The sequence below is a fragment of the Symphodus melops genome, assembly GCF_947650265.1.
Source record: "Symphodus melops genome assembly, chromosome: 7".
Classification (NCBI taxonomy): Eukaryota; Metazoa; Chordata; class Actinopteri; order Labriformes; family Labridae; genus Symphodus; species Symphodus melops.
The window spans coordinates 20,974,572-20,998,821 of record NC_136697.1 but is presented as its reverse complement, the minus strand read 5'-3'; the positions used below and the strand labels follow the sequence as shown (position 1 = coordinate 20,998,821).

Genomic DNA, 24,250 nt, shown 5'->3' with positions numbered 1-24,250 from the left:
GTTTTATTTACAAATAAAAAGTGTTACACTGTTAATGATAAATGGTTCAGGAATATATAATTTTGAATAATATTTTGTTTCTTAACAACACCTTTATTAAAGTTATAAAGGTTTTTCGCACCCTGTAAGCTCATACACTGTACACCTTTATATATAAGGCAATTCTTTTTAAGCTCCCTCACTACAGTATGTTTTTTATTCATACAGAAAAGTGCTGTACATAGTATTATTTCCACTTTCAGGACGTCTTGCTATCTGTCCCAAATGCTCCGACAGAAATTGGGAAAATGGATTTTGGGATATCTGCACCCTCAGCCTGGAATTTGTTGCAGATTGACTTGAAACTCAAGGAGCTGGTGTCCTTATATGTCTTTAGATCAAAAATGAAAGCCTTGGAGGTAGGTATACAGGATGTTGATGCTTTTCGCTTGAGTTACTGAATCCAAGATTTGATTCATGATTCAGTTTTAATGTAAATTTTAGTGTTTTGTAAATTGTACTTTGTCTCCCTTTGTGTCTCTGTCTGTATGTTATGTATTTTTGCTGCTGACTGTCTTGACCTTAGGGTTCTTATAGGGTAAACAAGTTATGCATCTCAACAGGGCCAACCTGATGAAAAATACATGTTAATAAAAGAATATCTTTTTTCTTTTTTTTAAAGACAAAAAAATCAAAATGTTTTATCTTCTAATAAAAGGAGACTTACATGAAAAATTATTGTTGGGAAAAAGTGAGACAATATCCTTGTAAAGGTACAGATAGTTTTATCAAAAAGTAGGTTTAAGTGTAGCAACACTATGACAGGAAATATAAACAGCGTGAAATATCGTGGTTTGCATACCTCAAAACAAACCGCTGGCTAGTAAAAATACATACATTGAGTTAATTTAATTATCTACACCACATCTTTTGTTTATTAAGAGTATAACCAAACGTTTCTGATCGAGTGTTCGTGCGCGTGCGCGTGCGCAGCAAAGCAAAGCAGCTGCAGAGTGAGCTCGCGGAGCTAGAGAGAGCTGCTGTGACAGAGGGGGAAGCACAATCCGCGTGCAACCAGCGCGAGGCACACACCTATACCGACGAGCAGAGGGAAGCATGACTGGACGCAAAAGAAAGTAAGAATATCACACTTCATATTACGTGACTGCACTTTGAATGTGTTTGAAATGTAAAATCGTGTTGACATGCAGACTTCGAAGAAAGCTGTGCTCTGTTTCAGTTTGTAAAAATAGGCAACGTTTAGTTGGAGAGTATGTTTTCTGAGAGCATTTACAAGTTTGCTTACTCAGCTAGAACTACATCATTTTTCTATTGACACTGAGAATGGTGAAAAATTGAGAAATATATATATATATATATATATATATATATATATATAAGTGCAGATGTCAACATCTGCCCATCAACCTAAAAGTTAATTCAGTTGAGGCATAAATGATAAAGCATTGTTGGTGGATTCAGGATGTGCAGAAATGCTTTACAACCACTGAGCTGTCAGTACTATATGATTAATGGGGGAAATTCTCCTTAGCTAGAGGAAAATATTTTAACATGGTTGGCCACTTGTGCTTAATGGTATAATCAGGTCTAATTGTATGTCTATATCATGGATTACACAGGAACTTGTTTTGATTGTGCAATAAGTATCTGAGGAAAGCAATTAATAGCCTAGATATCCTCCACACTGTAGTAAACTTTTACCCAAATGGTTCCTTGTGATATTTTCCCCCCTCTCATTACTTAGGGGATTCTTCCTTTCCACTCCTCTGCTGTGCACTGATTTATGTAATGTTGCTGGAATGAAAAATACTGCGCAGGGGGTGGAAATCTGGCTTTCTGGAAGTCAAACAGATGAGAAGGCTTGTTTTAATCATTAGTCTCATAGTATCACTGGCACGGAGCCTGAGCTGGGAATCATGGTTTATATTCACAGGACTCTGCCTGTGATCCCTTTGCTCAGAGGTGTGTGCAGAAAGTGCTGAATCACAGTTAACGTTATCATTTACCTCATTGCATCTTCAAAATGTGAGGTAATAAAAAGATTTGTACTGTCTCCTAAAGCTCAAAATGACATTAATATGCCTTCGGGAGGCAGATCAGGTTGTTGATCAACACCAGTGAGTCAGCAATTATTTCACCAGATGCTCGGATTGTTTGCTCAAGTGCTCAGATGGACAAAAAAAGCAAGCCAAGATTTGTTTCGCATCAGAACCATTTGTTTGGCCTGGCAGTGTACATTCGCCTTGAATTTGCACCAGGGGAAGAAAATAACAAAAGCATTTCAGTTTTAGTGGGTTTTATAAAAATGTAAACAACTGTTTCAAAATGCTTGACTACAAGTACAATTTGGAACCCCAAAACACAGTTTACAGATCACTTGGTTTTCATTTGGGGATTAAATCCGTTTTGACAAGCAGATGTATGCATCATTTGGGAAGATGATGATACATATAGCTAGGAAAAGGATAGACGTTGAGATTTTGATGCAGCTCGTCTTTACAGACTGACAACTTCCCCATGTTGGTAAGACAGAAAGAGGGTTGGCTGTGTGTTGAGGTCAGACCCCAAACAAGTGAGTTAGTGGACTTTTCATTAAAATGACCTTGAAGATAGCCGATTAAAATGATACGAAAAAAGCTTGAGTCTTTACTATTAAAGGCTTTTTCAGTAGAGGAACACTTCAACCGAGGTCAAAAAGTGGAGATGTTGCTGCTTTATTTCAGTACACTGGTAGCTCATGAGGCACTTTTGTTCAGTTATGATTATTATTCAGCCCTGATATTATTACTAATGTCTCTTCATAGCCTGAAAAAACAAACACGACTTTCATCATTTAGAGTCAGGGACTGTTTCTATATAGCTATATTTAATGTATAAAGCGAGTAGATGTAAGAGGAAGGGATTAATGCTGAAAGAAAAATATTTGTATATTTACCATGGAAAAGATTGTGGACGAGTAATACATGTGACTGTAAAAACGAAAGGATGACAGGATGACATGGCTTTGTTGACAAACACGATGTACTTACAAATTATACAGTACATTCAGCTAAGAAAAAAGTGATTTGTCCACAGGGGGCGCTATATTTCTAAATAAGGGAAAGACGAGCCTGGCTTTGCCCTCCAAAACTGCATTCTACCTACAGTTTATCTTGAATGCTTGTTTTGTGCACTGCAAGAATTCTAAAAATATCTTGTGACATTTTGATTTAATTAGAGTCATTGCTGCTCTTTTTGTCTTCTTTGCATAGTTTATAACATCTGCCATGTTCAGAGCTCTGTGCGCAGAGCAAAGCTTCCTAACAGTAGCCCTTTTACCTGTCCAGCTCAAGTTGGGATTGTATGGCCTGTTATGCCTTGACCAGTGCTGTGTGTGTGTGTGTGTGTGTTCATGTCAAGCCCCTGCTGTTTGTGTCATGCATCTCCTGCTTCACATTGCAACACCAATATTACGCTGTTGTGTTGTAAAAATACGGATGGAGTGAAAACTGAGCAAACTACCACAACTAGAAAGGCCCAAATGGCAGTAAACAGAAAAATATCTTATGTTTCTAAAGTGGGTCAACTTGTAAGCAGGTGGGTCATTGTCTGAATTCAAGCGAATGTGTCCCTATTTAGCTTTCGTTGCACCTTTCTTGGCATTAAAGATGCTGATGGAAACTTGAGGAAATTGCTTTAAACAAATTAAGCAGTATTTGGATAGACACATCTTGTTATTGCTCATCCCTCTTGTGGCCAAGAATAGATGACATTCAAAGTCATAGCTTAGTAAGTAATACCCCTTTAATACTCCTGTTTACATTACGTACAACAAGATGAGCTAATGTTCAATTAAAGGTTCAAAGTCACTCAGAAAGTCTGATCATATGGGACGTATTAGTGTGAGGCAAAAAAACAAATTTGCTTTCTTCTACATAAATATTTGTAATCATGTCTTTGTAGAAACAGCCCGCAGTCTGAATTTGTCACATCCGATCTCATGCTAGTTAGACCTGCACTTTTATGACAACCCTGCCTGTGTTCAGCATGCTGATGAAATATTTCGTCACTTGTTTTTTTTGTTGATTTTTTGTTTTATTAAACATCTGCCCGGTCCCCACATACCTTTCACGGACATTAACTGTGATTGCCCTACGAGCAGAGCTCATTTCGGTTTGGTTCAGAAATATTATTCCTGGCTAGAGGTGCGTGCTCTTTTGCAACACCCAAGGGTGACACAGCTGGGTAATCTGACCCGCTGCATGTATCAGAGGTAACTGTTTCAACATAGTTTCTGGTGTGTATTAACTGTAGGCCAGTGTCTTTTTAAATCATATTAACTTGGAAAATCATCTTAGCTCTGAGAGCGTTTCTTTTTTGTCCAGTCAATAAGTGGTTTTAGAAAAGCTCCAATTATTACATTGAGGGGTAGTTTGTGCTTATAAATTCCAGATTGCTGTTTGGGGGTTTATTCACAATACTTGAAAGAAAACAAATGTATTAAAACGATTTCGTGTATGTATGTAGGCCTTTAGTTTTGATTTGATTTTGTATTTTAGCTGCAGGCTAAGGGTTCATCAGTCGGAATGATTTGTTTATTTTTTGGGAGGATAATCATTTACATTCTTAAAAAATAAAACAGTACTAGAATATAATCATAACATAAAAAGCTCTTGTCCAGCATTTAAAAGCAATCTAAATGCAGCCAAATGTTTGAATGAAAAGCAAAAGCACTGCAAAATGTTCAGAAGCATTTTACCCAGCTGCTATTGGTTATTTAGATAAAGATATAAATAATGTTTCTGCATTAAAAGCTCTATGAAACATATCGATATGTGGTCTAAGTTCTTTTGGGTTGTGTATTGATATTCCCAATGTTCCCGACAATGTTTAATCGGGACAAATACTTTGATTACAATCTTATCAAACTGCAACCGTCATTGTTAGTAAATGAAGCCGTTGTTGAAGTGTGAAAATTCCTCAAGTGTCCACTTGAGACTGGCCCCAAAAGCCAATGAATCCCCATAATGGTCCAACATAATCATGTTTGAATACCAGGAACAATGTTGTTGGTGAAAAGAAGAGCTCTGATATCTAGCTCATTTCTTTATGGGTCAAAACTGGGCAGTGTTTTTTTTTTTGTCTTCCGTTTGAACTATGTTAAGGATAGTTTATAATTAGGCATATCAAGGGGGGCGGCTGACAGGTTAGTATGTTAGCTGTTTGCCAAAACGTTAAACTTCATAAGAGCCAAATCCCATTACTGATCTGAAATTGTGGGTTTTCTCACATTTTGATCATTTGGATTATGCAAGTTTAACAAGCTATTTCAGCAACCAAGATATTTAATCAACCTGCCTCAAGTCTCTCTTGCCTGCCTCTTGATTGGCTGAATAGCTCGTCATCATTAGCCTTCATTACACCTCTTCAGAAACTGATGGGTGATGTAACTGAAACAACTTGTTGTTCTTGTGTTTATACAGTCTATGGCTACATATATTGTAACTTTATTAAACAGAGACCATAAAATCTGTGCCTTTAAATGGAAGCAGAAGAACTATACTGAGATCGTTGTTAGGGGAAGAAGAAAATCAGATTCCAATATATCGGCCGACAGCTTTCTAAGATTAATCTTCAATCTGGAGAGATAGATATAAACAATCATTGTGTTGATCCCTTAATTACGGTTATCAAGCACTTGTGGAAAAGATTTATAACAAAGACAAAATGGTCAGCCAACTAGAAAATAGTTGCCTATTTACGGGCATCAGCGCTCAACACTGTGATGATGCTTGTTGTAATGCATATAGCGCCCTCTGCTGGTGAAAGAGAACTACTAGTGTAATACAATAATACTTAAATAAAATGCTATTTGATTGGTTTCCCTGAATAAATCTAGTGATAGCCACGCAAATCCACGATTAAATTAGTTATGTCGATATCGGCTGACCGATTCATCGTTCAGGCTCGTATTATTAAAAGAGAGCTGTGAGTCGTGTAATTGCAAAATATGTAGCTAGTTTGTTTCCCCTTATTTTAAAGTAAAACCATTATGCTAGTGTTGTTTTTTTTTTTTTTTGTTCTTCTGAAGTTTTTTGAAGATATAAAACACAAAAAAAGAGTAATTCAATAGAGTTAATTAGTTTATTTCCCATGAGGTCTTCAGGGGGAGGTTGGAGTTGCAGCAGCAACAAAGGAAAAGAAAAGACTGATTAAATTAGTACAACAGCAATACAAAGTCTTTCAACATTCATTTTGGTTAAATAAAAAAGTAACAAAGTGAAACAGTCCTGAACGTTAAGGTTTTTTTAGTGTATGCCCTACTGGGCATGAGGTCACGGTAGCAGCAGATGTTGCTTTTTTTGCATGAATTAGAGTTGGACACTTAAAAGAGGGCTCAATTTAATGTCGAGAGAGTTGTTGCTGTGATGTTTAAATATTATTACTGGGAGCCACCTTAAAGTCACACAAAAGAATAACAAATATAGCAACTGAATTAACAAGATTAATAACGCCTCACAGAATACAACGAAGGAGGCACACAAATGGCTCCTTTCAATTTTAAAGTTTGAGTACAGAAATATTGAAGATAGGGTTACAAAGAAGGATGTTTTGGCAGAAAATCGAGGTTGTGGAGGAACAATTGTAACAGTCCGAGCTTTCTTGGTATTCTCCTCTATAATAATGATCTTTTCAGATTACTTTTGCACTCACACGTGCATGTGCTGGTGCATGCTGCATCAACATTTTACTCACCTACCGAGTTCACTTTTAACATTGTGGGCATCTCAAAACACGCTACCCTCATTCCTATAAAGCACAGTCAGTTCCGGAGGATGTATGATTTCAGCCTGTCCCTGTGCTAGCCCAGTTCAAGGTAAACTAGCTGTGTTTTTACAACAGTCAGCTTCTTATTTGAAAGACTCTCCTATTAGTGTAAACTATTATAGCTCAGTTTTACAAGAGTTTTTATGACTTTATCTCATCTGACATTTTCAGTAACATGAGCAGACTAATAATAAAAGACTGTAATAAAAGACTGCTGCTGGTTCACTCTGTGTGGATGTCTCCTAACCTGAATCTAGTACTGCCCCTTTAATAAGCAAGGTAACACGATAACGTTAGGTAACAAACTACAATACAGATCCATATTTAACTAATCTAAATAAAGACTTGTAATTTTCAATGCAGATGTAATCCCTCTGTTTGATTTTCTCCTCTCATTTCTCGCTTGGAAGTCTATATTTCCCTTTTTTTTTTAAGAGGCCTTGAATGTCTTGAAGTTAACCTGAAGCCTTGTGTTTCAGATCTAGATGTAATAAGACTACCTTGCAGAGGGGCGCTGGCCCTTGATGCTGTCTTGTTTTCTGAAGATGTGATGTGTCAGTTAAAGCACTTCTCAGCATCAACAGTGCAGGGAATATATGCAGGAAAATAAATGAATCTCGAAATTCATTTTCGTTGGTGTTGGACCTCGCTGGGTTTTCAGATCCTTAATTGCCCTCATTAACACCGTTTTCTCTGCAAGTTGTTTAGAGAGTAACTTTCCACGACATCAGAAATAGGGCTGCATGAAGAGCTGAAAAATACCTTGATGTTGCTTAATCATATTTGGCAGGAATACTAATGTTTCACAAAACATAAGGCTATATTAAAAAAAAAAGCCATTAGATGTGAAACACAATCAGTTTGAACAAGGTTTCACTGACCAGATATACCACCCAAAATCTGTTTGGAAAGACACTTTGGAACTCGTCAGTACCCTCCACTCCAGACTCAATCCATCGCTGAAGAGATTTAACAGACGTCTTGTGAAGCTGCTCCTGTTACAAGACACTAGCTAGCGGGCCAAAAAGTCCAAGACGGGTCCATAGAAGCCTGCTGTATCGGCTTCATGGGCTCTGCTCATACTGTCTTGTGGTTTGGGCCGAGCAACTGTCATTTCACTGGAATTTCCTGCCATCTGCGCTTAGTCAAAGTTTCTCACAGATCCACACCTGCTTGTAAATATTTGGGTCTGCCAAGAGGAGAGGATGGAGGGATAGGTAGGTAATCATGATGGAGTGAGAGGAAGGGATCCACGCCCTGTTTTTGGACAGAATTTAGAAGTAATTAAACAAAAACGTATTTGTCTCTAAATGAAATGTAATATGTGTTAGTGACCACACTCTAGCCGATGTAGAGACAGGACAATGAGGTGGCTTATTTTAACAATAACCAGAAAAATAACTGAAAAGGAGTCCCATTTCTGGTGATCACGAGCCCTTTTTATACATGCATAAAACTCCTGAAAACTTCCCACAATTATCTGGGTGAGCTGCATGTGTGAGGGCAAATGGCAACATTTTTCACCCTGACTTTATCTGGATCTTTTCCTGCCACCACCTTCATATTTCTGTGAGACATTTGGGTGTGCTGATCTGTGAACGCATGCAGGAAACACTTAGTGGGTAAGGGCGATGCTGTTTATACTGTACAGGGAGATCTCCCTTTGGGTCCCTATACAGAATCACAGACTCAGTCAACCCTGAGATTTTCTTAGAACTCCTCCATTATACAAATCAGCCCTTAAAACGTTAAATCAAGGTCATCACAATGTTCCTCCTTCAGAACTGTAAGATAACAAACATTTGAAAGGATTGCATCATTTATCCTAATGATGGACAATCTCGAAACGTAATTAAGCTTTAAAAAAAAGTCAGAAAAGAATTTAAAAAAAATTTCAAAGTGTGAAAAGGGACTTTCTTTTTAAACCCTTTGCTTGAGTAGATTCATCAGTGTACAAACACTTGTACGGTTATAAAGCCCAAATAAGGTGAAAGGTTTGGAATTAAACATTCACGCAAAAGGTTACAGGAGATCATTCAGGCTATACGCATTGTGCACTGAACACAAAGCTAGTTGACTTAGCTTTTCATTAAAACCAGAGACAAATGGGAAAAATCCAGCCTGACTTTCTCAAAAGGTCTTAAATCTGTCTACAGGCACCTTAGTGGTCATCAAGTTGTAAAATCTTTGTTAAAGTTGCATGATAAAGAGTTATCAACCAGCAGAGATTCATGGGAGATACTGTTGTTCAAGAAATGGTCACACAAACCCACAGCCCATGAAAAATTAATATGTAGAGAACACAACATGAAGTAATCATGTGAGTTTCAGAGATGCTGGTAAGGAGATAGTGTTACAGATGGAAGGAGCCCTTTTGATATAGCCTTACTTTACTTGCTGTCCATTGTGTTTGAGCAATAATGATTAATTGAATTTACACCTGCTGTACATGAGACTATAATAATGAAATAATAAAGTTTAGCTATAGGGTTTTTTTTCACAAGTTACACAGGGCTTCAGAGAGGCAGTGAAAAAAAAAAGAGAAAATTAAATTAAAAAATTTGCAGGTACAAAAAAAACAGTATATTGTATTCTAAGATAAAGCAGTGTAATGATGCAACAACACAAGCAATGTGGTCACATTTCTTCACACTTAATCTGATAGAAGCTGTGTGGGATTCAGTGGCTTTGTAGCATAGCAATGCTCTCATGGCTGATTTGAATAGGCGCAGTAAACAGTAGTCAGAATACATTGACTGTAGCCATGTCAATAGCATCTAAGAATTTACCACAATGACCACATCAGTGGCCAAAGTCTCAACCACCACAGCCATGCAAGACAGCTGTAGCTGTGCTCTTAGAGGCTGCATGCTCTCAGCTGAAGGAGATGAAGTAACGAGCAGTAAATGCACAGGGTCACATTGTTTTTCTTTTAAGTTATTTAAGTTGTGTAGTTTTGACAATTGTTTGCCTTTATTGCATAGCTGAAGAGAGAGGAAATGTAGGGAGGAGAGAGTGGGGCATGACAAGCAGCAAAGGGCCGAGGTTGGATTCAAACCCACTTCCACTGTGATGAGGTCGAGCCTGCATACAGGGGGCACTGGATTTATTTGAACAGAAGGGAATTGTTGCCAACACAGGTATTGTAACATTGCAGCAGACAGGCACAGAAACAGAGTTATAGCTAATATGCGTACTTTGTATATTGGTTAATTTACTGCACTTTATTTTATCATTGAAATGTAGAAAAGTACATAGTGTGTTTTTTCTATTTACATTTCTGGTTTAATTTTCTGTAATTTCTGTGTTTCAAATCCTAGAAAGAAAATATATCGGGGTGGTTTTCCTATAGCGTGCAGCCCTACTTTAAAGGGTTGATGCAATAGCATAAAAAGACAACGTTACCCCCTGAAATGTACCAGAGAAGAAGAACAAAGTCAAGAGCCCAATGTAGAGAGAACTCTGCTGTTCGCTCAGTGGTCCAGTTACAGATTACTCGCTGCACTGTTTGCAGCACGAATGATCTCACCAGAGAGGAAGAACCTCTGGAGGATCATTGTATCTAAAGTTAACAGTAAATGAAGCCTCTTTCTAACATTACATGCATGAATTCGGATCCAATAACAGCTCTTATTTTGAGCAACATGAGACTGTGTTATTCACCTGCTCCCACTGAGTTCACTGCGACCCAAATTGACTCCGAAAATTTGAACAGTGCCAAAGATTTTTTTTTTTTTCTGGCTAAAAGCACAACAAAGTAGCCTGCAGTATTACGGATTTGGAAGTGAAATGGATAGAGCAGATAGAAAACAATTAGATGACTTCAATGACTGCAAACATTGACCGCATATAAAGATTGGCCGACTCATCTCAGCTGAAAGACCCTCCGAGGCAGAGACACTGACAATCAGGCTGGTGACATGATTCTAAACACTGGACATAAATCATCAATCACATTTGAAACAAAGACTTTAAAAAAAGGAAGACATGACAGCTCCCCAAAGGTGAAGGCAACACTTCTGGAGCTCCCCCAAATGATTGGCTTTGATAAGTTCTGCCTCCAATATGTTAACAGACAGGTTGATCTTTCTTAAACATTGTTTCTGTCCTTAAAGTGACGTCTTATTATGCTTGTTTATGTTTAGGTGTTCACTCCTCTAACTTAGTTTTGATTAGTGATTTGATGTCATAAAAAGCCATAATTGACAGCTCAGTGGAGAACTGCGTAGAGCTGTTTACATCATATCAGCAGAGTAATCGAGGAATGGGGAGAAGTAACAGACTCCTACGCTAGAGTCATTAAACTTTCCCGAACTGGGAGCGTCCGCTTCACATCAACAGAAGGACACTATGCATATTTTGGTATCTTTCCCCCATGCACTCTAAAACATTCTAAATCCTTTTTTTTTAATTTAGATCTGAGTTAGAAAAACATAAAGACAAAACAACATAACAATCAACATTATGTTGCTCCCCCTGGGAGATTCCAAGGCTTTCGCAGGCCAGATGGGATGAATGAAATCCCTCCATTTAGCTCTGCATCTCCCCAGAGGTCTCCTCACCGTCGGACATGCCTAGAAGATCTCTAAAAGAAGTGCACGAGGAGGCCTCCTTCTCAGATACCTGAACCATCTCAACTGGATTCTCTTGATGCGAGCGGCAACTCTCCTCCGTGCTCCCTCCACATGTCTGACCTCCTCTCACCATCTCTAAAGCTGAGTCCAGACATCCGTCAGAGGACACTTATTTCAGACACTTCCATCTGTGATCTTATACTTTCAGTCACTATCCAAACTCATGGCCATAGGAGAGGGATGGAGGTTGGACGTTTTTACTGGTTAATCAAAAGCTTTGCCTTTTGGCTCAGCTTCCTCTTCACCCCGACAGGCTGGCACAACGTCTGCATTACTGCAGATGGTGCACCAACCAGTCTGTCAATCTCACAATCCATCTTATCCTAACTTAAGAATAAAATGATCATATCTCATATAGGTCATCATCGTCTGTTTCAGCTGTTGCCTTCTCATTGGTTGTATCGAGGTCAGGATAGCAACTATTAATTTATATCTTTAATTTTTGCAGTATCATTTCATTTATTTTGTCTCCTTCTGATTACAGCTTGAAACTTTCTTCAGCCTTTTTTACTTTATTCACATTAATCTCCTTTGTCGTCTATGTAGTTTTTTGAGTGTAAAAAGTGTGTATAGCTTTAAGTGTCGGGTCAGCAGCTTCAGGTTTGGCCTCTTCACTCAGTATAAATACGAGTTTCAGAAGGCTCCAACACATGATCCTATTGTTGAAGTTTCTCAGCTCAAGCTGTTTGACCGCTCACGTTGATATTTTTACAGTGGTCGAAAGGCTGAACGAAAACAGGAGATTTTGTAGAGTTGTTGTGCACATCCATCATCGCAAAGTACAAAGAGATGTTTTCAAATGGACAAACTCTTCTACGTGCCCTTGAAGAGTCCGGCCTCGATTGAACTCCCAGAGTGTGAACAGAAAATCCAGCTGTTAGTCCCACAGCAGGCAGATATGTATTCAAACAGTAACTCAGCAAAGTGTTTGATCCTCGCTGTGGAAAGACTTTAAAAGCTCTGCTGTGGATCTGTCCTCCCTGAAATATTTAACAAGGATGAATGTGTGATATGTAAGCTGTGAAACGATAAAGTGTGCGCTGATTTCCTAAAAGCTGACACAGAAAAGGTTTTGTGCAAAATGTCCAAAACCAGAATTAAAGATCTTAATTGTTGAACTTGTTGTGTGATGTCATACTAAGACAATAACAGCTTAATTCAATGTAAGCTGTTGCTTCAGTAGTGGAGGAGGTTTAAAGGGGCTCTATAACAATATGATGACAGTTACTACTGTATATGTTGTGGGCTGATACATTTAAATGCCAGGATTGTCATTTAATCCTACAAGTGAGGTCTGAGCCAACATGTTACCGTTCTCAAGACCGATACAGATTGTAGTGCAATTTTTAAATGCTGGAAGCTGTCTGAACTTGTCAAACTTTATAAAATGTTTGAATCTACATGTGTGTCTGTTTTAATGTCAAAGAGGCGACAAAGAAGAAAAGGAAGTGCTCCTAATTCAGTTTCCCTTGGATGAAAAAAAAAAAAAAGGTTAATGACCACAGAGGAGAGTAAAATGTGATTTGTTGGCTTAGTCACAGTTCTCAAAATTGGTTTCACAGGATTAACCTATTTTTTCAACAGTGGAGGCCCTGAGGCACAAATTATGAAGTGAAGTGTAAACTTTCCCCGAGCAGCCAACTTTCCCTGTCACCAGGATACAAGGCTCTCATGTCACTCTGAAAAACCAAAGTGACACATTTGTGAATCTAATGAGCTATTCTACATGTATTCTTTCATGGACAGCCAGGCCCACATTTATGAGATTTTGTTCTGTTGCAAACATATTGTACTAACCTCAAATATATTGCACCTGAGGGTATTCCTACCCCTCAAAAATGTTCCCCATGTATTTAAAAATCTAAAAACTCAGCTTTACAGTGCTTGTTCTCATTTCCAAACTCATAAAACCTCATATGATCTGATTATGTAAAAATGTAATAAAAAAGCGCTGTATTTCAGTTTTTAGATGCACCTGGAGACACAAGGTCCTATATCCATGTATCTGATTGGTCTCTTACTGCAAGTCTACTTCATGCTGAAAACCAGTTGTACATGCATTCATACAAAGACAGATTTACCTTCATAATGTTTACACAGAAAAGAGAGCGACCTACAAGGTCTAATCTGATATGAAATCTTGGTGTGTTATTTCTCATACCTTTTATTTAAGGTTAAAACTGTCAGGCTTTTTTCTGACTTTAGAATAAAGATCAGATTTCTAAATCCAAAGGCTGAAGCTTGTTGTTGTTGTTGTTGTTGTTGTTGTTGGGCCAGCAGCAGAAGCTTTGAACACCAGACTGATAAATGATCATGTGTTCTTCACTTTGAGGATTACTTTACTTTTGATCGATTGTTTGTGTGAATCTATTGGTACGATACTGACACAACACAAAAGACACAAAACATTTTTTCACATAGTAACTCAAAAATAAACATTTGATTTTCGGGGTATGATTGCACAATGCACTGAACTCTTGAATTATATACACCAGTCTTTGAATGCAGGACTTTCACTTTAAGTTTTTACACTTTTTTTTTTACTGTATATTGACATTTTCTTGACAGCACTAGTGTGCACACATCATAGGTAAAAGATAAAAAGGGCATTATATTCCTGTATAATGTTTAATTTTATATCGAGACATGTAAGAGATTCAAACGTTAGCCTGTGATGAAGTTCAGCTGTGATTCAGTGCGATGTCTGCTTGAGCCCTCCTGTTACTACTGATCCTCCCTGACGCCTCTGTAACACCATCCAGGATTATTCAGGAAGGTTGGACTGGAAAACTGAAGGTTGTCTGTGTTCGCATGTTCTGTTTCAGTGAGGTTCTTTATTTTCTCTCACTTTTCAGCTGAACCAAAAAGCACAGAAAAAAAGTTTTGTAATTCAAGAAGCAGAGTGCTTATTGTTGAGACAAGTACACATTTGCTTGTCCTGAAATGCCACAGCTGTGTTTAGCTAGCCTCAGCAAGTGAATCTTTAAAAGACACCACATGAGATGCGCCTGCTATTTTATACAGTTTGCATGCTCAGTTGAGGCTTTGTGGGACACTTTTCTTAGTTTTACTGTCTGACTCTTCTTTCTGGAAGATGACCAGGGTGGTTTGTGAGAAGACTGTGCTGAAAAAACATCCCTCTTTTTTGCTATATTTGCTGCTGGGTTTCACTCAGCTGGATGTTTATGAGCCATGCAGTGATGCTAAAAATGAACCAGTTGTGGATTATTTATCAGAAGTTGTTGGTTTGTTTTTTATTCCTGTGAACTTCATATTTAGTTTGCAACTGTGGCCTCACAGTCTCAAAACTCTGATAAAGGTTTCAGCTCTCTCATCCTACAGGTACTAAGCTGCAATTATCATATTTCAACTATACCAAACCACTTCTGCTACACAAGTATCCTTATTACTGGTGAACTTGTCAACACAGAAACACATCCCAACCTCTCTAATTAAGATTCAACCACAGTTCCCATGAATGCTCTGCTACATGACTTTGGTGGGGGTGAGGGGGGGAACTCCAGCAATTTACGGGAAGAATCGTAAAACTATAAACCAGACTATACCAGGAAACAACGGGCATGAACCTACACTTAGTGACGCCTTCATCAGCTAATATAACTACAGAAGCGAACTTACTTCTCGTCATAGCCATGTCTCATAAAAAAAAAACAATCCACATAAAATCTCATTGAACCTTTCCTGTGTCTAATGACACGTGACGAGAATCCTGTTGTAAATTAATATCTGACGTAGGGCAGAGGACAAAGGATATAAAAAGTCAAGGACTTTTTTCACAGTACAGCTACTGTGTGTGTGTTTGTTGTGTGTGTGTGTTTGTTGTGTGTGTGTGTGTGTGTGTTTGACAGGAGTAGTTCATATTTTATCGGCCACTTTCCAGCCACCCTCTCCTGCATCACAGGGCCACTGGAGAGATGTGCTACACTACTCTTTCTCTGTGAATAGGCACATGGACCAGGTTCCAGGCAATCAGTTGCCACACAACGCCTGGCTGTTTGCTGCAGGGGTGGCCGTAATTCCTGCAGAAACGTTACAGCAGCTCTAAGGAAACCAAATAAACAAATGCAGCGGCGTCGCACACAAAAGTTGTGTGATTGAAGCCTGCTGACAAGGGGGTCGGACACACTGTTTGTTTTGGTTTGACTTCATCTGGGACCTTCTCTGCTGGTCATCTTGCTTCGTTTGTTCTTGATGATTGAACACAGTGTTGAAGATGAATGGAAATAAGAGAAAACATTTAACTGAGTGTGACACATTTGGAGTCGTGTGTTTCAACTCTTCACACAGCATGGCAAATTTTCACAGCAGCTGAGTCATACTCGAGTTTCACAAAATAGCCGTAAATCCATCCAGAGAGAGTTCAGATTGAACCAGTTCACGACAGTGGTGAGATACATTGTTTGGTATGTTTACTCTGCTGCTCCACTCCCAGTACTTTTTACATTCAAGTGTGTAAAGACGTCTAGAGGAGTAGTTTTACTAATATGAACAACGTTATGTAAATGCTGCTGTGGCTCAATGGGAAGCTGTTTTAAGTCTGATCAGTTGCGTGAGATGATGTCACCTGAGTCATGCTCTGTCAGATACAAGCTTGAAAAACACAAAGTCTGAGAAGTGTGGAGAGATAAAGAGATGAGCTTACCAGAACTCTGTAACTCGCTGCATTTGTGCTTAAAGCTCTTAATGCTATGTTAGCTGCTTCGACCACAACACACCTACATCTCTGAATGATCTATGGGGGGTTGAATTGCATCATGGGTACTTCCGGCACCAGATTTTGACGAGAGGGGGGATGCTAATAGGGTGATGTGGGGGGTGGATGCAGACTGGTACAAGCACTAAATTGTGTTTTTAAGCCTCTTATAATAATCATATTAAGAAACCCATATGTTTCTTGTAACCCTTAGGAGAGGGAGTCACACTAAGTTAAACATTAAAAGTTAAAAGTTGAATGTTGAGCAGTCGTATAAAGTAGTTCAAACTAGCGCTTTTATCTGTTAATTTACAATGATATCAGCCTCTGGTTAAAAAAGCTGTTTTGTGATCTTTAGCAGAAAGTGTTTTGTATTATCATTTTTTTTGTTTTTAGATGACTCATTTGGGTTTGGTTTCTGTCTCCCACAGTGCATGAGCGATGACTGACTCGCTTTGGAACAAATGACAGACGACTACAAATCCCCGGGACACAAAAGAGAAGATGCCAGCTGCTGAAAACATATCCCATTTGATTACATTTGCGAACTGAAAGATGCTGTTAAGGGTGCTACATCCAATGGATCCATGAAACTATTACATCAAGAATTCTGCTAAAATAATCTCTTGTTGGTTGCTAGCAAGCAGGGCCCAGGATGTGGCCCCCTGACCTTGGGCCTCCAGATGTCCAGCTGACCCTTCCTGGTTTTGGAAGTGTTTTTGAGGATGCTGAGGAGCTTCAGGCGCCGCTGTCTTCTGGTGGCTTCTGCCAGCCCTCGATACACTCAGGTGGTGTGGGGGTGTGTTATCTCCCCAGGACTTCCATGTCCCTGTCCTCGCTGGGCCGGGACCTCACCTCCCTGCTCAGCTGTAAGACAGCAGGAGCCCACATAGATAAGACTATGGAGGACTTAGCTACCACAGCAAATAGAGAACCTAAAGACGACAGCCAGAGACTCAGCTGTTACCCCCGGCCGTCCCTCCCTCTGTCCTACATGCTCACAAGCTGTGCCACATCTCCTCCTTTTGGCTCTCCACCATCCTCTCTACCATCTTCCACCTCCTCTTCCTCTTTATTTTTCCCATCATCTTTGCCTCTTTCTGATGCACCCAGGGGCAACAAGACTCCTCATCAACAACAAAAGTTACAGGACGAGTATCATACCATCAAACAAGAGCCTGCAGATGATTTCTCACCATGTAAGAGGGAACCATTTCAAATTAATCATCAGCAGGGGGAGCCGTTCCAAGCAGGCCATTCCCTCCAAAGTCTTGACAGTCAGGACAGCACGCAGCTTCATTACCCAGGACACAACAGACCTGTAAGACAGGAACCCTCTGTGGACCAACAGGAGCAGATGTGTCACTGGATCGACTGTAGTGCTAATTACAACAGCCAGGAGGAGCTGGTGAGGCACATCGAGAAGGTGCACATCGACCAGCGAAAAGGGGAAGAGTTCTCCTGCTTTTGGGCTGGCTGTGTGCGACGACACAAACCCTTCAACGCGCGATACAAGCTGCTCATCCACATGAGGGTCCACTCTGGAGAAAAACCCAACAAATGCATGGTGAGTTTCTCTACCTTTGTCTCATCAATCAAAAATAACATTTTATTAGAGCAGAACCAAAGAAGGGGCACAGCACATCATTGTCAACCCTAAATAAGTAACATTACATTTTGAAGCTACACTTAAGCAACTAGTCTGCGAGCTTTAGCTTGCAAATGCAGAGTGTGCAAGTCAGCCGGTACATCATTAGACAGGCAGGTTAGCCATACAGTCATTAAATTCAGTCCAAGTGAAAAGACTGTATGGAATTAAAGCAGTACTGAGAGAGTGAGAGATAACATTTCCCCCAAGAATTTGATCAATTTCTTGCTGTTAGAAAGTAAATAGAAATTCAACAAGTATAGCAAAACAAATGCTTTTAATTGTTGTATTTAATTTGATCTTTTCAGTTTGTACTTTTTAATCTACTTTGCACTTTTTCAGTTAAGTAGTCTCTCAAGGTTCAAGGCCCAATAGACCTCTGACTAGGTCTGGAAGGCAACAAACCTGCTTACAGTCGCTGTTGCTTTCTCAGACTGAGCAGCCGATGATCAAGAGCCTGTTAGACAGAGAGATGATCAAACGGTTTCCTTTCGTCTTGACAGGTTTCCCTTACTCATGCATACCAGAGGGAAGTGGCTGTGTTCAATGAATGGAATATGTGTCTGTAGCCGTGAGCACTTGCAGAAAACCTGCAGATGGCTGTGTGCTTATTCTGATAATGGCATTTAACTTATTGCTAAATAAACATTATTTTTTGCTAATTTAACACAAATAAATTCACACTTGGAGACACTTAGAGCTACTTTCAAAGTTTTTTCACCTATGGTCACCATGGTACAAGCAAGAGCAGGGGTGTTAAATAATTTTGTAACAGCTACTTCCTATCTTTAAAATCCAACAAAAACAAACTGTTCATTTGTTTGCTTAAGAGCTTGAAGGGGTATATCAGGTTTTCTAAAAATGAGATTGTATGAAGTAATTGTCAAAAATAGGTGTATTACCTATACTGTAATTATAATAACAGTAACAATAATGTTAACAACTTTATTTATAAAGCTCATATCTACACAAGGTTATAAGTGCTTTACAGAATGCATAAAAAATAAAAAAATAAAAGTACAAAAATTGCCCATGAATCCTTTTAAAAGTCCTTCCCATATAAAACATGTTTAAAGCAAAGATTTAAAAACAGGTAATAAGGTTGTAAGCCTAATGTCCTCAGGCAGGGAGTTCCACATCTAAGGGCCTCTGATGGCAAAAGTCTGGTCGCCCTTGGTTACCAGCCTTGCCTTAGGAACAACTAATAAAGTAGATGGTTGTCAACACAGTATTCACCCTTCACAAGCCTACAGGGTTACTGTACAAAACGGACAGAAGTAAGCTATGTAATTCAGTCAATGGGTGTTTGGAGCTAAAAAGTATGACGTTACTTTAAGTACCACCTAAACAATTTAATGAAACTTTAAAATGTTGATGTCCCCTGTGGAGAAAGCAGTACTTGCTATCTCTGTGTGTTTCCTTTTATTTAATGTCCCCTTCTGTCTTTTTACAGTTAATCTTATGACAATACTTACTGTCTTTTACTGTCATTTAAATGTTTAATGTACAGCTGCTTGCTGCTGTTTGTGTGCTGAACTCCTAAAAATAACAGAATATTGAGTGGAAAACACGAGGTGTAGTTTTTGTGGTTGTGTTTGTGTGTGTGATAAATGTCATTATTCAAAACCAACAGCTTGTACAAACGAAATTTAAACATGCACATAAAATAAGAGAATACAACAAAAGAAGAAACATTTAGTCTTAAAAAATAAAGTCGGATTTTTACAAACACGTCTTCTTCTGTTTGAGCCCGTTCATCTGGTGACTTTGTTTCCAAATCCTCAACCTTGACAGTGACTAACTGTCTCAGTGTAATTCCCAAGCGACTCAGCTGCTGTCAGCAACTCAAGACTCCGATTAATAATTCAGAAATTTGCACTCAAGGACACGTTTCCTATTTAAGTGAATTAGTTCATTAAAATGACCTAATCTGCTGCCAGCTTGTAAATATATGACTGTGGAGAGTTGCTTCCAAACAGATTACCGTAAATTCCGGACTATAAGCCGCTACTTTTTTCTCACACTTCGAGCACTGCGGCTTCTACTCCGGTGCGGCTAATGCATGGATTTTTTATGGGGGACAATGAGCTTCTGCCGCAAAAACATTTGACTTCGTCACGTCGGATCTTAATATCAGTCATTTTGCGCTTCATGCACGCACCCTCATCATGGAAAACACACGGAGAAATACATATGATGTAGCTTTCAAGTTAAAGGCGATCGACCTGGCTGTCAAAGAAGCTAACAGAGCTGCTGCACGTTAAGATGACACTGACAGAAACAACAGAGACTGAGGAAGTGAGTAATGAAGTCATTCTGAGGCAGTGAATGGATGGACTTTTTCTTGTGAAATATATTACGGTCATCTTTTTCATCAGCCGTGTTACAGACACCGTCGGCTAGGCTTCGTATTGTAACGGTTCATGTTGTAAAGTCAGTAGTTGATAATGTGTTCATAATTCCGATTATGTGGAGAGTCAGTGAATGCACCAGCGAGAACGTGTTGAGTGGCTGTATGAGAGAACGCTGGGGGAGAGAGTTGGATTGTTACAGCAAGTTATGGTTTTGTTCTCCGCTGTAAACGGCGTGGTCACGGCCGACAGTGATCGGGTTATTAAAAGTTATTATTTGAACGCTCTCGTCGTCCTTTAACGTCCGTACGGACGCTACAGTATTTGCGGATGTTACCGGTAGCCTACGTCTGTGTAAATAGCTCTTGTTATAGCGTGGACACCTGCGGCTTATAATCAAGTGCGGCTTATATATGTACAAATACATTTATTTACTTATTTTTAGCCGGTGCGGCTTATATCCAGGTGCGCTCAATAGTACGGAATTTACGGTAATAAAATTAAATCGACATCTTTGAAAAAACATCATCATTAGACACACTTGAACCATGTGAGTCACGTTATTTCATTTTTTATAATGTGCTCAGTCCAAAACATGTAAATTAAGTCATTCTGGTGCTGCAATGGAAAATGTATTTCTCATGAATGCAGTCAGTGTTTGTTAATGAATTCAGCTGTATTTACCAGCTCGTAATGTCGAGCCTCAGATCAGACAGGTGTTGTTCAGGTTGTAAACACATGTTCCCAAAGCATTTTGAAATCCCAGTGGTAGAGCAATCATTCATAATTTATGATGCTGAAATGACATTTAGATAGAATTAAAGGATAAATCTTTGGATGTTGTATATTTTCCTATCTGTCAACAAATCCCATTAAAGGACCAGAACCAACAGGGTCTTATTTTTCTTTTGGTATTTACTCCACTATGCCTGTCTTTCAAGTCAATTGCTCCTGAAACTATACATTTTTGAAAGGGTTCCACAAATTTCATGTTTGTAAAACGATTCTGTAATTAGCTTTAACATGTGGGCACTGTTTTTTTAGCAAACAGAGGTAAAGAGCCCTTTCACTTGGGATTATTTTCAGGTTGTTTGTGACTGCTCTTTAGAGCGACACATATATGGCACTATAACATGGTCCTGACCCATGTGATTCAAATTAATGGTGCCAAACATTAAAGGGCTCGTGACAGATTTAACCTTGTTCATCTAACTTCAGTATGACTCCTTCTGATGGCCTTTATGACAAGAAACACATTATTAGGATGGCTGTGGATCTGTGTTCGAGTTGATTGTCTCTCAACTGGAGGTTGGCGGTCCAATCCCAGCTCTTACAATTCTCATGTCGTCGTGTCCATGGTCAATCCAAGTTGCTCCTGATAGCATAGCTTTCTAATGTGTTCAATGGGATGAATTAATACTGCATTTATGATGAGAACTTGTTAATGTAGTAAGCCACCTCAACTTATCCCAACCAATCACAACCCATCCCATCCCAAACCATCCCAACCCATCCTAAACCATCCCAACCCATCTCAAACCATTACAACCCATCTCAAACCATTACAACCCATCTCAAACCATCCCAACCCATCTCAAACCATTACAACCCATCTCAAACCATTACAACCCATCTCAAACCATTACAACCCATCTCAAACCATTACAACCCATCCCCTCCCCTCCCCTCCCCTCCCAAGCCAACCCATCACATCCCAACCAATCACAACCCATCCCATCCCATCCCAAATCATCCCAACTCATCACATCCCAACTTATCTCAACCCAACCCATACTAATCTTTTCTATCATGTTGTGATTTATTACTGTATAGTGCAGTAATTGCAGGAGTTGATGTCACTTGCCATTGTTGGTGTTGACATATTCATGGGACTTGTAGAGGATGCCATAAGTAATGCACTAATCTGATTTGATTGATTTTAGTGTAATAAAATAATCCATTTGAGCTCAAAAGTAGAAGAGGTCTTGCATGCACCACATTTGATAAAAAGCTAATTTCCCAGTCCCTGTGGAGGGGAGCAGAAACAATCAGGCACCAAGCACAATCTAAATCTTCTCGATAACTGGACCATCAACCAATGAAAAATCAAAAGATTAGAATTGGAAACATGACAAGTGATTTTACTGATACATTTGAAGTGCATAATAAACTTTAATCCTTTATAATCTCTAAAGGAAACATGACTCTCCTGGATTAATACAGACGCTGTACTGTAAGATGTCTTGGTGAGGAAACAAAGAACATAAAGTGAAACAGAGCTGAAATTAAGCTGCTCTCAAAGGCTTCCTCTGTCAGAGACTTTTCTCAATCTGTTTCTATTTAGGAGCCTTATTTATTGGTGAGGGTAGGGTTACATTTGTTTGATTGTTGAATAATATTTTAACTACAGTAGCCATGGGGTAATACGAAAAGACAGATTAGAGGGGAATTAAGTCTTTCTTCCTTTGAAACAACTCAAACTGTTGTCCTCACTACTGAGTTCATTTAAAGATGTTGTTAAACCTGTTTGTTTGTTTTTTTTTTGTTTCCTACAACATGTAGAGACTTAATCTATAATCTGTGCGTGCCAACATTCAGAGATGTGTATTTAGAATAGTTTGAGGGCTGGATTTCTCAGTCACTGCTTTTAATTTTTAGTTGTTTATTTTGTACTTATTTAGGGCGATTTTAAATCTTGGCTTAATTAGTGAGAATGATGTAATGTGTTTTTTTTATGTATGAACTTTGTAAACTAAATGAGGTGACTGACATTTACTGACTCATTAGCACATCCTAATAAAAGCCTGAAATGTTTCCATATTTTCCTCTGGATTAGTTTGGATCAAACACATTGTTCTCATGTTTCTCATTTGAAGATTTGCAAAACATCCGTTTTAGAAACAAATCCTCACTGCTTTCAAATTTAAATACAGGGCATTAATGTTATTTAAACATCATGTTATCCTTTAAAAAAACGCCATGCCTTCATCTTGGGTCTTAAGGACACTGTTTTTGAAGATGAGAATTATTTCCTTCTAAATCACTGGTAGATAAATCTGCTAATTTTTACTTTTAGCCTCAAAATACTATAGTGTAAAAATAGTGAATATATTTTCTTGTGATCATCTCTTCAGGGCTCCAGCAGGACTGAAATCAAATCTTGGAAAATATTTCAATTTAAACATAAAAACACTTGACAGAAAGTCTGTGAAATCTGAGATCAAATTAGACAACGTTTCAGGGTGAGGTGGCCTAGAAGTTAGTTTGTGCACCCCATGCCCTGATTTCTGACTCTATCTACTGACCTGCCTCTCTAATGAAGGCATGAAATGCCCAAAATTAAATCTTAAAAAGAAAAGGGTAGAGTTTCTGTCAAGCTTTGGTGTACAGCCTGCGCCGTATTTCCTACTCTGATATTTGCTTCTTGTCTGGCTCAAGTCCAACCAAAACACTTTAAACAGAACCTACCACAGCTGGTGTGTGTGTGTGTGTGCGTGCGTGTGTGTGTGTGTGTGTGTGTGTGCGTGTGTGTGTGCGTGTGTGTGTGCATGTGCGTGTGTGGTTTTGCTCCAGTTTTCTATATGGAAATCAGCTATGAGCTGAGTTTATGATTTAATATGATTTAAATTTGTTGAATTACCTCTAAAGCAGTGAGCTCTGCTGGAACAGAGATGTACAGCAGTAAAGTGAAATGTGGTTTTATTATGTGTTAGATACAGGCCAACGCATAAAAGATTAGGAGAGGATTTTAATGTGATTTGTAATAGAAGATAAATGTACTGCTGGTTATATTTCTTTCAGTTATTAAAAGTCATATAGAGATGTTTCTTTATACTCACACATATGATAGCTCTGACATTATGTTAAAGGTCCAATGAAATGACAGATTTTAGGGGTTAAGTCCTTGAGAGCGGTCGTCCAGGGTCTGAATCTTACCTGTGCATCCATGGCGTTCTCCACTTTCTCTCTCCCCCAGTGTCTAACTCTATCTAACTCTGTCCTATCTCGAAAATAAAAGCATAAAAAGACCAAAAATAAATCTTAAAAAAAAAAGAAAGGAAATGCTGTATATTCTTACCAGTTCAATTGTTTTTTA

General features: G+C 38.8%; 1 protein-coding gene across 3 annotated transcripts in view; it reads left to right on the top strand.

The window, feature by feature from the left end:
• The first annotated feature begins 1,005 nt into the window (after nt 1-1,005).
• glis1a (GLIS family zinc finger 1a) overlaps nt 1,006-24,250 on the top strand; it is a 40,523-nt gene continuing 17,278 nt past the window's right edge. Inside the window, exons 1-2 of one of the 3 annotated variants that reach the window (XM_079349477.1) lie at nt 1,006-1,115; nt 16,587-17,722. In XM_079349477.1, the coding sequence (XP_079205603.1) occupies nt 16,811-17,722 (912 nt within the window). In that variant the 5' untranslated portion in view covers nt 1,006-1,115; nt 16,587-16,810. The remainder of the gene's footprint in view (nt 1,116-16,586; nt 17,723-24,250) is intronic. The other 2 variants (XM_079349476.1, XM_079349478.1) reach the window with 2 other exon arrangements.